This window comes from Pelophylax lessonae (assembly GCF_965119305.1).
Source record: "Pelophylax lessonae genome assembly, chromosome: 5".
NCBI lineage: Eukaryota > Metazoa > Chordata > Amphibia > Anura > Ranidae > Pelophylax > Pelophylax lessonae.
The window spans coordinates 476,751,589-476,764,838 of record NC_138772.1 but is presented as its reverse complement, the minus strand read 5'-3'; the positions used below and the strand labels follow the sequence as shown (position 1 = coordinate 476,764,838).

General features: G+C 42.7%; 1 protein-coding gene across 1 annotated transcript in view; it reads left to right on the top strand.

The window, feature by feature from the left end:
• The window catches only part of INTS8 (integrator complex subunit 8), a 142,523-nt gene that overhangs the window by 97,969 nt on the left and 31,304 nt on the right, over nt 1-13,250 (top strand). Inside the window, exons 19-23 of the mRNA XM_082259349.1 lie at nt 2,048-2,081; nt 5,796-5,852; nt 5,930-5,991; nt 9,597-9,715; nt 9,833-9,936. Coding sequence (XP_082115475.1) covers nt 2,048-2,081; nt 5,796-5,852; nt 5,930-5,991; nt 9,597-9,715; nt 9,833-9,936 — 376 coding nt within the window. The remainder of the gene's footprint in view (nt 1-2,047; nt 2,082-5,795; nt 5,853-5,929; nt 5,992-9,596; nt 9,716-9,832; nt 9,937-13,250) is intronic.

Sequence of the window (13,250 nt, the reverse complement as noted above, 5' to 3'; positions counted from 1 at the left end):
CATGCTAAGATTTCAGTAATAATACACATGCCACTTGTACACAATACTTGTTTAGCCTGTAAAGCCTCAGGCTTCAGTACTTTAGCTCACTGACTTAGTAAGGATGTTAGTTTTAGAATGATGTTAACAAGGGGAATCTCCAATTTCTCCCATGATAGGTTTCCTTGCATAGATCACGATGACTTTGCTTCTGACAAGAACATTGTTACCACCTCAGGCCTCAGCTGTTAGCAGTTATGTGTATTTGCTGTCATTTCTGTTCTTTCTGTAGAAGCAGATGATTTCCTCTGTGTCCTCTGACATTGGGGGCACTGTTTGTTGTGTAGTCAGATTTGTGTGAAAAATCCTATGCACTACCACTTACAGGTAGGGGAATAATAATTTCAGTTTAAGCAGCTGGTCACATCTAATTAATGAGTCCCCCATGTACAAACGGGGGAAAAAAAAATGGATGTGGTGCTTTGCCTACACGTGTGTATATGTGTGTGTGTGTATGTGTGTATATATATATATATATATATATATATATGAATCAATTGGTGATATCTTATATATTTAAACTTTTTTTGATGATTGATGACCCTTGGAAGATATAATTTGGTAGAGCATTATAATTCACTTTATTACTTGTAAGAAGAATTAATCATGATAAGACACATTTCTAAAACTTTTTTATTTTCGTTTACAAAAGTTTTTGCATAATTTCACATTATAATAGCAATGTGCCACATCCATATATATTCATTTTTCTCTCGGTTAGTATTCTTCCTGCTGGGGGGGGGGGGTAAACCTATCACCGTGACTTTGGTAAATGTTGGTGTGTGTAGACCTTTGTGAAAGACAGATTAAAGGTAGGTGAATTTACACAACAATTCATTGAAATAGTGTAATCAGGCTCAGAAAATGAAACATGTCTCTGAGTAAATAGACGTTTTACCTCTGATTTGTTTCCTAAGACGCTGAGCTCTTACAGTACTACTCAGCCTGTACTGATGAGAACACTTTTTTCTAAATAAAATCAATTCATTTGGAGTCGAAGTGCTTGTTTGAAAATGTTTTCATTATAGAAGGAGTGTAGTGGTGCGGAGCTGCCCGCAGACTCCTGCCCACTATTATCAACAGTTCTTTTGCCACACTCTTACAACACTGAGTTTTCTTCTGTTTAACCCAGCGCGTTGAACAAAATAAAAACTGTCAGCTGTGATTGGAGCCGCTGTACTAACAATCTGACATTAGTACAGCGATCTCCCCCACTGAGCTGTTGTGTTCTGACAGGGGGGTGGCCTCCCCACCAAAACACTCCTGTGAGCGCTCTAAGCCATCAGCTGTAAGAGTTGATCGGGAGCCGGTCAGCTGCTGGTTCGGCCGGCTTCTGTCTGACTGGCTGCCATACACAGAGGTCGAATGTCGGCCGGTTTTTATTGAACTGATCGTTGTTGCCCGGCATTCGGCCCATGTGTAAGGGGCTTTAAAGTCTCTCTCCTCCTAAAGAAGTAGGATTGTTCTTGGTGCTTACGAAACCCTCCAGTTTAATTCTCCATGAGTTAAAAATTTAGGATGGATCTTGGAGCACCTTCCTAAATGTTAAAGCAGGTGGCTGGGAACTGCTTCAGCTTCTTCTTTTTTTTCTTTTCTTTTTTTTTTTTCTTTTTCTGCTGCTGATCTGACTCCATATTAGTTGGTGGCCATGTTTGTTCTCTACAGTCCCACTGTATTTATGAACAAAGCCACCCTCTCTTGTTTGCTTCCAAGATGAAATCTGACATATGGGATGTGTAATATGCTTAGAGCAGTACTCTGCTTGTTTCAACAAACACAAGTGAAGGGAAAAGGAGAATCATGGGGGATCATGGAAGAAGTTACATGAAGGTAAAGTGCACAGTAAGAAAGGATTTTTATGAAAGATGTATTATTTCGGACAATAAGGGTATTGTTTTGTGACACATGAACCTCCCAACTCTACCAAAAACTGAAATGAATGTTATGGTGCAGCGACTGTTTAGTTTATTTATTGCTCCTGTTAATTCCCTATTTCCTTTTATTGTAGGAGTGAACTTCTGTCTTTTACAAAGAAATTAAGAGTAAGTATCTTCTTTACAAAGCATATTTCTGAACTTGCTTTCAACAGACTTTAATACAAAATTATTTGGTTGTAAATCTAATGAAATACACCTTAAATCCAAAAACCTGCTAGCCTCCGCTATTTCTGTATATATCATATACCGAGGAATCATGAACACTAGACGTTTTTTAATGTGGCTGTTGGAGGTATCTGGCATTTTGGGGGGGGGGTTTATTTCTGCCTCTAAACTTTTCAGCTTCCAGGTTTTTTTTTGTCAAAACTAAATTGATAAATTGAACAAGCTGAAGTTAGAAGCTGATTGGCTGCCATGCACAGCTGCACTTTTAGTAAATCAACCCCTAGGTGTCCATGCACACATAGACAATTAGAAGCAGCAGCAAAAAAAAACCACAACCAGTGCGCCAAGGAGCAGTGACGTTTTGATAGAAAAAATGCTTGACGCATTTGAACGCATCTAAATGTGCGTTAACGCTAGGAGAGTTCAGAGCATAAGCATTTCATTTTTTTCAATAGCAAGAATAAATCGTTATTCTGGCCAATTAAATGCATTCATTTCCAAGCATATGTTGGTCTGTGATTGCAGCGCTGCTTCAAAGTGTATACGTGCATAAATAATCTAAAGTGCCAAAAAATAGGTATTGCAGACTGAAGAATGATTCATAAAGTGCAATTATACTGTGCTGAAAAATAGTGCAATTAAACTTGTTAGATATCCGCAAAAAACAAGTGCAAAAATTATTGCGAATAAAAGTCCAATATATAATAGTCCTTTTTCCAATTATAAAGTGCTGGTGCTCATCCGTGCTGCTTGTGGGGTCTCCCCCTTCGTATTTCTACTTACCACAATGTGGCTTATGCAAAGCAGGAAGAAATAGCCATGGTGATCCTTGGAATCATTAGTGCTTGCTAGAAATCCATAAGAATCCTTTTCCTCTTTAGATGTTCCCAAGTGTCCTCATAAAAAGAAAAGGCAGGGTTTAGAACTCTGCTGTTTCGGTGATTATAGAAGAGATTCTTTGCTTCCTTTTAAAGCCGGACATTTGCCTGAGGTTTGAAAAGATTTCATTATGTAGCCATGGGCTGAATTTACGTCTCCGAGGCCTTGCTGATCCTTCAGCCACATTGTGGTAAGTGGAAATACGAAGGGGGAGACCCCACAAGCAGCACGGATGAGCACCAGCACTTTATAATTCTATTCTATAAGTCTTCAATACCTATTTTTTGGCACTTTAGATTATTTATGCACGTATACACTTTGAAGCAGCGCTGCAATCACAGACCAACATTTTAAAAAAAGCGCTTACACTTTTTTATTGCAGCAGGCAGCTCATTTATTTAATTAATTAACTAAATTAATCATATTTATCACTATTTATTCACCATAAGCGCAAGGTTCACCAGTCTTACATTTCCAAGCATATGTCACGCCTAAACTCGTTACACCTGTTTACAAGCATCCAGCATTTTCTCTGCCAAAAGCTGCCAGGAGGAAATGAGTCTAGGAGAGTTGGCAAAACATCCTGTGTGCATGAGGCCTTAAAGTGAACTTGTTATATACTTTATTATATAAACCTGTACCTCTTTTTAGTTAGGGATAACCGGGGATCCAAGGCCCAGGCTGTATATTTGGAATTAAGGTTTGTCCCTCCTGGCACTAAGCCCCTTTCCCTGCCATTCAGCTGTCAAATATTAACGTGATTATAAAGTCCCGTATTACTATTATTATTAATATTTTTTAAATAACAAGACATGTTCTACTTACCTGCTCTGTGACATGGTTTTGTACGGGGCAGCCTTGATCCTCCCTCCTTTTCTTGGGTCCCTGGCTTTTGCTCCTGGCCTCTCCCTCCTGTTGAGTGCCTCCACAGCAAGCAGCTTGCTCTGGGGACATCCGAGCCGAGCTGCAGCTCTGTGTGTCCATTCGGACACGGAGCTGCGATTTAGCCCACCCCCTCTCAAAGTCAGTTAGTGGTTAACTGACTTTGACAGCCACGGGAGCCACTGCTGTATTTCAGCCAATCAGGAGGGAGAGTCCCAGGCAGCTGAGGGACATCACTGGACAGAGATGGGGCTCAGATAAGTAGAATGCATTAAAATAAAAATCTTCTGTCTTTATGACTTTACAACCCCTTTAAGGTCTCTGGGGCTGGTTAGATTTGTATTTTGGCTATTGAATGAGAGATTGGGGGGATGTGCTTGTTCTCGACCTGAGAGAAGCTGTAGCCTTTTATACAGTCTGGACATAGGGATTTAAAGTCCTGCCTAGGCAAATTTAACTGATTTGAAGTCATCTGCAGATACTTTGCAGGCATTTTACAACCAATGGTCATTTATGCACTTTGATGGATATGGCAAGTAATCTCTAACCCCGCTTCTCTTTATATTACCAATTTTTGAATGGCATATAGTAGGGCTCAGTCTCTTGCCAGATCTTTTTGCTGTTCTACTGAAACTGTCAGAACACCAAAGTATCTTATTTTCCTATCAGGAGACAATTGTTCATGTATTCCCATGAAGGTGACACAGAAATGGTAAAACAATGATTATGCCACCCCTGTGTCTTTGGCATCCAACTTATTTTTGCATTGGTGTATATACAGAATTCACTCTTCATGGTAACCCAATACCTTGAAGTAACAGTCAAGCCATGGATGTCACTGTCCATCCAGAGACTAGTATAAAGACCAAACAGAAGGTGAACCATAACACATTCCTTTCAAAATGACACGAAAGGTGTGGTTGGCGCTAAATCTAATGTTTTAGTACATCAAAGCCTATCCAGGATGTAAAGCTGCAAACCATCAGATGACAGGTGGCTGTAGTACAACTGACAACAGCTCATCACTAATATAGGAAATGTTCAGCCATAGCCCACTGTTCACCACTTTTGTGATGAAATAAAGCTGACAATTTGCAGTTGCAGAGGATTCCTGGTAACACAACGTCCGACAGCATCTGACAGAGGAGGTGGGTGGAGACGGTGCCTAAAGGTGGAAGAGATTTTAGCTAGAGGCACAAGCAAGTGAACCTTACACTGTCCCTAGCTTAGGATGGCTGCACAGGTCAAACATGGTGGCAGCGTCCAGTCAGACAGCTGCTCCACTGATTACACCTTTGGAGATCTCTAAAGAACGTGGGTTCCCCTTGCCCACCACTCATTCTGCATGGCTGCTGACGGACAGCACCACCTATGCAGGGAGGCCAGACTACACCGGTCTACAAACTGCCTGCACACAGATTTCAGGGCTTTCTGCTATTCGATCTTACCCTGAAAGTATGTGGGGTTGATTTTCTAAAGGCAAGCAGACTGTGCACTTTGAAAGTACAGTTGCACTTTTTTTTTTGTCCCCAGAACTTAGTAGATGTTGTGAAAGTCTGCTGATTTCCAACATCCCAATCATATGCTGGTTTGTTTTTTTTTGTTTTTTTTTTCCTTGCACCTGATTGGATGTTTTTTACAAAGTTAAGCTTCCGCGTATTCACTAAGCTCTAGGGAAAATTTGTATTTTTGCCTTAGTAAATCAACCCCTGTATGTCTGATAAACAGTATGGTAACATAACTATACTTCCCAACTTCAGGGGATTTACAGTACATTGCTGACATATACCAGAATACCAATTTCATGAACATGTCTAAGTGTACAGAATAATTGTATTTGGATAATGACCAGATTTATGGACTCATTTTTTTCCCCCTACCTCTTATTTGCAGGAACCTCTAGTGTTGACAACATTGCTATCTTTGTTTGTCAAGCTTCATAATCTCCGGGTAAGCTCTTCGGTCTTGTGGTTTGAGTTTAATTGAGCATGAATAGCTTGTAAACATGTTTTCTATTTGTCATACAGGAGGATATTGTTAATGATATCACTGCTGAACACATCTCTATCTGGCCAACGAGCATACCAAAGTAAGATGATTGTAAATTATTTTTAATATGTTACAGAGAGCCTCCACATGCATTATCTGCTGTCTTTGGGTAGAAATGATAGTTGTTTTTGTGTCCCTTTTGCACATTTTCCCCTGACTTCTGTCTGGTTAAACCATTGTCACTGTGAGAGTGGAAATCTCCTTAATGGAGCCCAGGATAGCAGAAAACTGAAAGGGTTTCTGATTCTTTCCTACTCAAAAAGTTTTTTGGGTGGACATGAACTTTAAAGTACTTGAAACAAATTAAAACTAAACTAATTGGTGTATGTTCCTTCTTGCTTTATCCTGCTGCTCAGATGCAGATTAATTCCAAGGAGCTCTGGAGGTGCAAGTTTTGGCTTTCTGAAGGTCAACACTTGCATAGAACTGAGCATGCTATTCCCCTACCCTGTGTGACAACTCTAAAGCCTGGTGATTGCTCACATAGGAACCCAGGACGAATTGCGGGTGGTGAGTGGAGAGTGCCTGTGTGCCGCATGTACAGAGTTGCAAGTTATTTTAGGAGGTTGTGTTGGTGGATCTGGGAGGTAGAGGAGCAGCTTAAGGGGAAGAACAGGTACCCTATAATGCTTGCTATGCAGTGTCATATAGACTTTTTCTTCCTGCTTCTAATAATGTGCATGGGCTGTCGTCATAGAGTCTTTTTTGGCCTATTGAAAGGCTCAGGAAATGTAAGTGTTCCTGACCCTCCTCTTCTTGTGCTACATAGCGTCTTCTTCTTTGGGACATTGAGCTGAAACCCAGAACTGCTCCAGCCATTGGGAAGGAATCCACTCACTGGTCCTCCCTTTTATTGCTGTAGCACACGTGTGTCAAGCGCAAGGCCCGCGGGCCGAATGGGGCCTTGTCATGTGGCTCTCTCACCCAGTTTTGCAGCCAGAAAATGGCTGGAAGCACATTCTGCCACCTCCGCCTCTCACCCTCTGCTCCCACTCCTCACTGTCACTTGTGAATACAGAGGCCTTCTGTGTTGACAAGGGACAGCTTTGCCCTCAGCGGCTCCTGGGCCTAACAGATTCCTGGATGCACTCACAGTAGGGCACAGCAGAGACAGATCTACAGAATCTAAGAGAGAGAAAATCTCTCCCTGAAAATACACAGGGAGGTACTAGAGCCAGGCCAGGTGGGTGAAAGCGATGCGAGGAAGCTATAGGGGGGGGGGGGGGGGGGGTTACAAACTCAGTGCAAACCTAAACCCTTCACTCCATGTACAGCACACTCCTGAATGCTGCACTTTGTACATAATGCACCCCTGGACCCTGCACTCTGTAAGTAACGCCCTCATGAACCCTACCCTCTGTACGTAGCGCACTTCTAAACCTTGTACTCTGTACATAGCTTAGTCCTGAACTCTGCACATAATGCACTTCTGAACTCTGCACTCTGTACGTAGCTCACTCCTGAACTTTGCACTCTGTACTTAGCGTAGTCCTGAACTCTGCAGGTAATGCACTCGTGAACCTTGCACTGTGTACATAGCGCACCCCAGGAACAAACGGCCCTTTGAGGGTAACTCTACTGATAATGTGGCCCGCAATGAAATTGAGTTTGACACCCCTGCAGAAGCAAAATATATTACCATAAGTATTGGCCTTTACATGCAGAAGAAATTTAATGGCATCCCAGTCTAAGTCTGTAGGGTTAAATATTGAGTGGTCAACCCTTTGCCGCTATAACAGCTTCAACTCTTCTGGAAAGGCTGTCCACACAGTTTAGGAGTGTGTCTATGTGAATGTTTGACCATTCTTTAAGAAGCGTATTTGTGAGGTCAGGCACTGATGTTGGAGAGAAGATCTGGCTCACAGTCTCCAATCTAATTCATCCCAAAGGTGTTCTATCAGGTTGAGGTCAGGACTCTGTGCAGGCCAGTCAAGTTACTCCACCCCAAACTCGCTCATCCATGTCTTTATGGACCTTGCTTTGTGCACTGGTCCAACTAATTTGGGGGAGGGGGGGATTATGGTGTGTGATTGTTTTTCAGGGGTTGGGCTTGGCCCCTTAGTTCCAGTGAAGGGATACCAAGACATTTTGGACAATTTCATGCTTCCAACTTTGTGGGAACAGTTTGGGGATGGCCCCTTCCTGTTCCAACAGGACTGCGCACCAGTGCACAAAGCAAGGTCCATAAAGACATGGATTAGCGAGTTTGGGGTGGAGGAACTTGACTTGCCTACACAGTCCTGACTTCAACTTGATAGAACATCTTTGATAAGAATTAGAGTGCAGACTGCGAGCCAGGCCTCCTCTCCAACATTAGTACCTGACCTCACAAATGCGCTTCTGGAAGAATGGTCAAACATTTCCATAGACACACTCCTAAACCTTGTGGACAGTCTTCGGGGAAGAGTTGAAGCTGTTGCAAAGGGTGGGCCAACTCCATATTGAACCCTACGGATGAAAACTGGGATACCATTAAAGTTCATGTGCGTGTAAAGGCAGGCGTCCCAATACTTTCATTAATATAGTGCAGTTCAGTGGCTGCGGAGTTAGACTTCCATAGCTGTTGAGTGAAGTGATGATCATGGCAGAGAAGGGTTAAATGCAGTCCTAGAGGAATGAATAAATCCAGTTAATGTTGTTTAGTGCTTTTTAGATTTTTTGTGTATCTGAAGTTATTTGTGTTAGAGGTCTTGGCTATCTATGGCTGTTTCTCAGTTATATGGGGCTGCGGTACCTGTACTGTTATTGGGGCACTGCACTTGTGTTGGTTATTGTTGAATCATTTCCAATTGTTCTATCACATCCTGTCAGACACCAGCCTTAACCTTGTTTTATTTCTCCTCCATTGAGGGATTTAGAAAGTCTTAAACCTTTGAGTTTTACTACTGCCTACACTGGCAAATGAGCAACAGTAGAAAACGAAAAGAAACTGTAGAGCAGCACAGGGTAGAATCCCTCCTATTGCCAGTTTGCCTCAGTTTTTTGCTAGTGTTCAAAGAGGGTGGACATCTTTTTTCTTTTCTTTTTTTTTCCAGTTTTGTTTTACAGACTAACCTGTAATTATTTTTTTTCCAGCAACCTTTTTTCTCTTTAACCCTTTGTCTACCAAGGTTCATTTATAAACGGCATGGTAAACAAGGGGTTAAAGCAAGCAGCAGAAGCTGTCACCTTGGTACTGACTTTAACACCTGGAAAAGGGACTTCAGGTAAAAATGATCTATCCCACCTCTAGAGGCGCCCCAGTGACCCTACAGGGAGCCCAGAAATGTGGAAACTGCAGACTAATGAACATGGAAACCACGGGTACTATATCACTTCCAGGTTCACAAATGTCATTCCTGGACTACTGTAGCTAATGATGCAGATAGTGCATGATTAGCTGCATTGGTGGGCACAGGAGACATTGGGGGTCTAGAAGGTGTGGAAGATGGAAAAAGGAAGCAGTGTAGGACAGGGGAAAAAGAGAAGGGGGTGCATTAGGAGTGTGAATGCCAACAATGAGTTCAATGTCTTAACAGGGGAGGCATGCGGAAGAATGTGGCCTGTCAAGTCTTTGGTGTCACTGTTTCTTTTAATATTGCCATCTCATACATTGCCTCCCATCTATTACTTTCTAAATTCTTTTAACAATCTAATTTCTTCTAGCTTCCAGTCTGTAGACTTTGATGCTGTTGCTGTCACTGTGAAAGAACTAGTGAAATACTCATTAAAAATCAATTCCAATAACCACTCCTGGCTCATCATCCAGGCCGATATATATTTTGGTGAGTGAACCCTTTACATAATACATCTTCCTGTACCATACAGGTATCCTGTACAAGCAGTGTGGTTTGTGTGCAAACATTACAGTATTAAGTTTTTTTTTTTTTTTTTACCCTCAGCAACCAACCAGTTTTCTGCTGCTTTAAACTACTATCTTCAGGCTGGGGCTGTCTCATCTGACTTCTTCACCAAACAAGTCCCGCCAGATGTGTATACTGATCAGGTAAGATAGATGTACAAATATTACAATAAAGCTTTGTGATCCTAGAAAACAGTCTATTTCTAGGGTGCCTCTATATCCAAGTGTACTGTGTACATATCTGTGAACCCCTACCCCAACCCAGGGCACAGGAACCACAGAGGCCAGTAGGTACACTTGTTGTGGGAGGCCATGGTGGGGATGTGTCAGTGATTATGAATACAGTGTGTATTACATTGAGATGCAAGCAATGTCTGATGATGTTGGCTGGCATTGTTCTGTTTTAAGGCCTCTTTCACACGGTCCGCCTCCGTTGGCGGATCCGTGTTGCTCAGCAGGGATCGATCCGCGATCCCCGCTGAGCCGGCGGATGACAGCTCCGTCTCCGCTTGCAGAGCGGAGAGGGAGGTGTCTCAGCACCCGCTGCCCTCTATGGGGGATCGGATGAGAGCGGACCGCCTGTCCGCTCTCATCCAATCCGATCACTAAACGGATGGAAAAATAGGGTTTCCATCCGTCCAGATTTCACGGACAGGATCGGATATGGATGGCAGCGGGTGTCAGCGGAGGTGTCTCCGCTGACACCCGCTGCCCCATAGAGCTGCATGGAGGATCCGATCAGATCCGCCTAAAAAACTGACAGGCGGATCTGATCGGATCGCCCGTGTGAAAGGGCCCTAACTGAAAGTTACTGGGTGCTATTATATCATTAGTTATCAAGCAACCCTGAGATAGACCCAAAGCTATTGTCATGCTTACAGCTACATAAAAGGTTTTTTGTTTGATTCCAGTAGTGTTTGTGGTTTAATAAAATCCTTTTCATAATAAAATTCACAGCACAGATTTATAGCTGCACACAAAAGAAAATTGTTTGCAATGAAAATGCTAATGTATGTCAGTCATATGGTGTGTACTATAAAATGATGGGGCTGGTTAGATTGCATACAGTTACATGAAAAACTGCTGTCTGACCTACAGTGGGGAAAATAATTATTTGATCCCCTGTAAATTTTGTAAGTTTGCCCAATAATAAAGAAATAAAGGGTCTATAATTTTTATCATGGGTGTATTTTAAATGATAGAGACAGAATATCTACCAAAAATCCAGAAAAAACACATGATATAAATGTTACAAATTGAGTTGCAGTTGAGTGAGTAAAATAAATATTTTGTCCCCTACCAACCAACAATAATTCTGGATCCCACAGACTGGCTACAGTATGTGCCCATGTGGTACACAAATTAGTCCTGTCAATTTAGGAAGGTGCTCCTAACGACAACTCGTTATGTGTATAAAAGACACCTGTCCACAGAATCTTTCTTCCATTCAAAAGGCCCGTACACACGTACCGATTGTCGGCCGTAAAGATTCGGCCGACGACCGATCGGCCGATTGTAGGCTTGTTAGTATGATGCTTCCGACAGCCGACAGCACACTTTGGGCCGAACAGAATCTGTCGTGCAAGCATAAAAATTTTTGTATGCCGACACCAGAACGGTCGATTGTTCGCCAGTCAGTACAGAATTCGGCCGACAATCAGCAGATTTGCAAGACTGGGCATGCTCAGAGAAGAAAAAACACAGGGAAAGTTAACCATCACATGACATCACTTCTGCAGTCGGCTGTTGTTGGCCAACAAAATTCGTGTGCAGTCTTTTGGCACTTTTCTAGCATAATACAGTTTTATTACAGATTAAAAAGGCTGTACATAAATACACTCACATGGATCAAATGGATATGAAACACATCGATAAGCCCAGGACGTCACCACCTCTACTGTAGACGACCGCACTTCTACTTGCTGTCCGCTCTCTCTCGCAGTTCTCAGTGCGCCTGCGCCCAGACCAGGGCCACGCATGCACCTAGGGACGCGAGGAAGAGCTGAAGGAGGTGACAAGCAGATAGGCTGGAGAGAGGAAAACCTCCCAACGTCACACCACATAATTAGGATTGCTATGACTACGCGTTTCGGAGGCATGGCCCCTTCAGGTCCCGCCCTTGCTGGTGTCCCTCGAATATTTATCTGCACCAGCCCATCCCCTCACTCATGTCTTAAGAGGGACAGACTCAATTTTGGACAATAGTGGGAGAAACCAGCAAGAGCTAAATTGTGTACAACCATCAACACTTATAGACAATTATAAATAAAAATTGGTTACATAAACACTAAAAGGAAAGGAAAAAGATAAAAAGAAACATTCTGATGGATATGCGATGGTAGGAGTGCAGTTGTCTACAGTAGAGAGGTGGTGACGTCCTGGGCTTACCGATGTGCTTCATATCCATTTGATCCATGTGAGTGTATTTATGTACAGCCTTTTTAATCTGCAATAAAACGGTTTTCTGCTTGGGCAGTCGTGTGCGCTCTTCTTTTTATTTTGAACAGTTGATTGTCCACCACCCAGTGGAGGGTAAGGAGCTGCAACGCCCCATTATCTATAATTCCGTGAGTGCCTTTCAAAAATCACCAGTCTGGACATTCAAGTTTAGGATCGGTGCATGAGCTGGTAATGTTTTTTCAGAGTTTCAATGCAGTTGGGACCAGTGTCGCCAAACAAACCATTGGTAACACAATACGCCGCCATAGGTTGAAATCCTGCAGCACCCACAAGCCCCCCCTCCTTAAGAAGGCACATGTACATCGGAAGCTTGCCAATGAACATCTACATAATTCAGAGGATTGGGAGAAGGTGCCGTGGTCAAATGAGACCAAAATTGAGCTCTTTGGCATTAACTCGACTCGCCGTGTTTGGAGGAAGAAAAATGCTGACCATGACCCCAAGAATACCATCCCTACAGTCAGGCACTGGGTGGAAACATTCTACTTTAGGGCTGTTTCTCTGCTAAAGGTACAAGCCGAATTTGCCGCACTGAGGGGCAAATGGAAGGGGCAATGTATTGTAAAATCTTGGATGAGAACCATCTTCCCTCAGCCAGAACACTGAAGATGAGTCGTGGATAAGTATTCCAGCATAACAATGACCCAAAACATACCGCCAAGACAACAAAGGAGTGGCTCAAGAAGAAGCACATTAAGGTCATGGAGTGGCCTAGCCAGTCTCAAGACCTTAATCCTATAGAAAATCAATGGAGGCAACTAAAACTTTGAGAAGCCAAGCGGCAGCCGAAAAAACCTTAAAGTAGAAGTCCACCTTAACACTAAAATCCCTGTATCAACAGACATCAATGAAGTAACACTAACCTATCTAGCCCTGTAAAGAAGAAATCCGTATACATACTTTTTTTTTTTTAAGCATATCCAACTTGATCCCAAAGTTGTCAGCCGCGGCTTCGCTGTGAAGGCAGGTGCAGAGGACAAATCCGACAATGGAAGCCC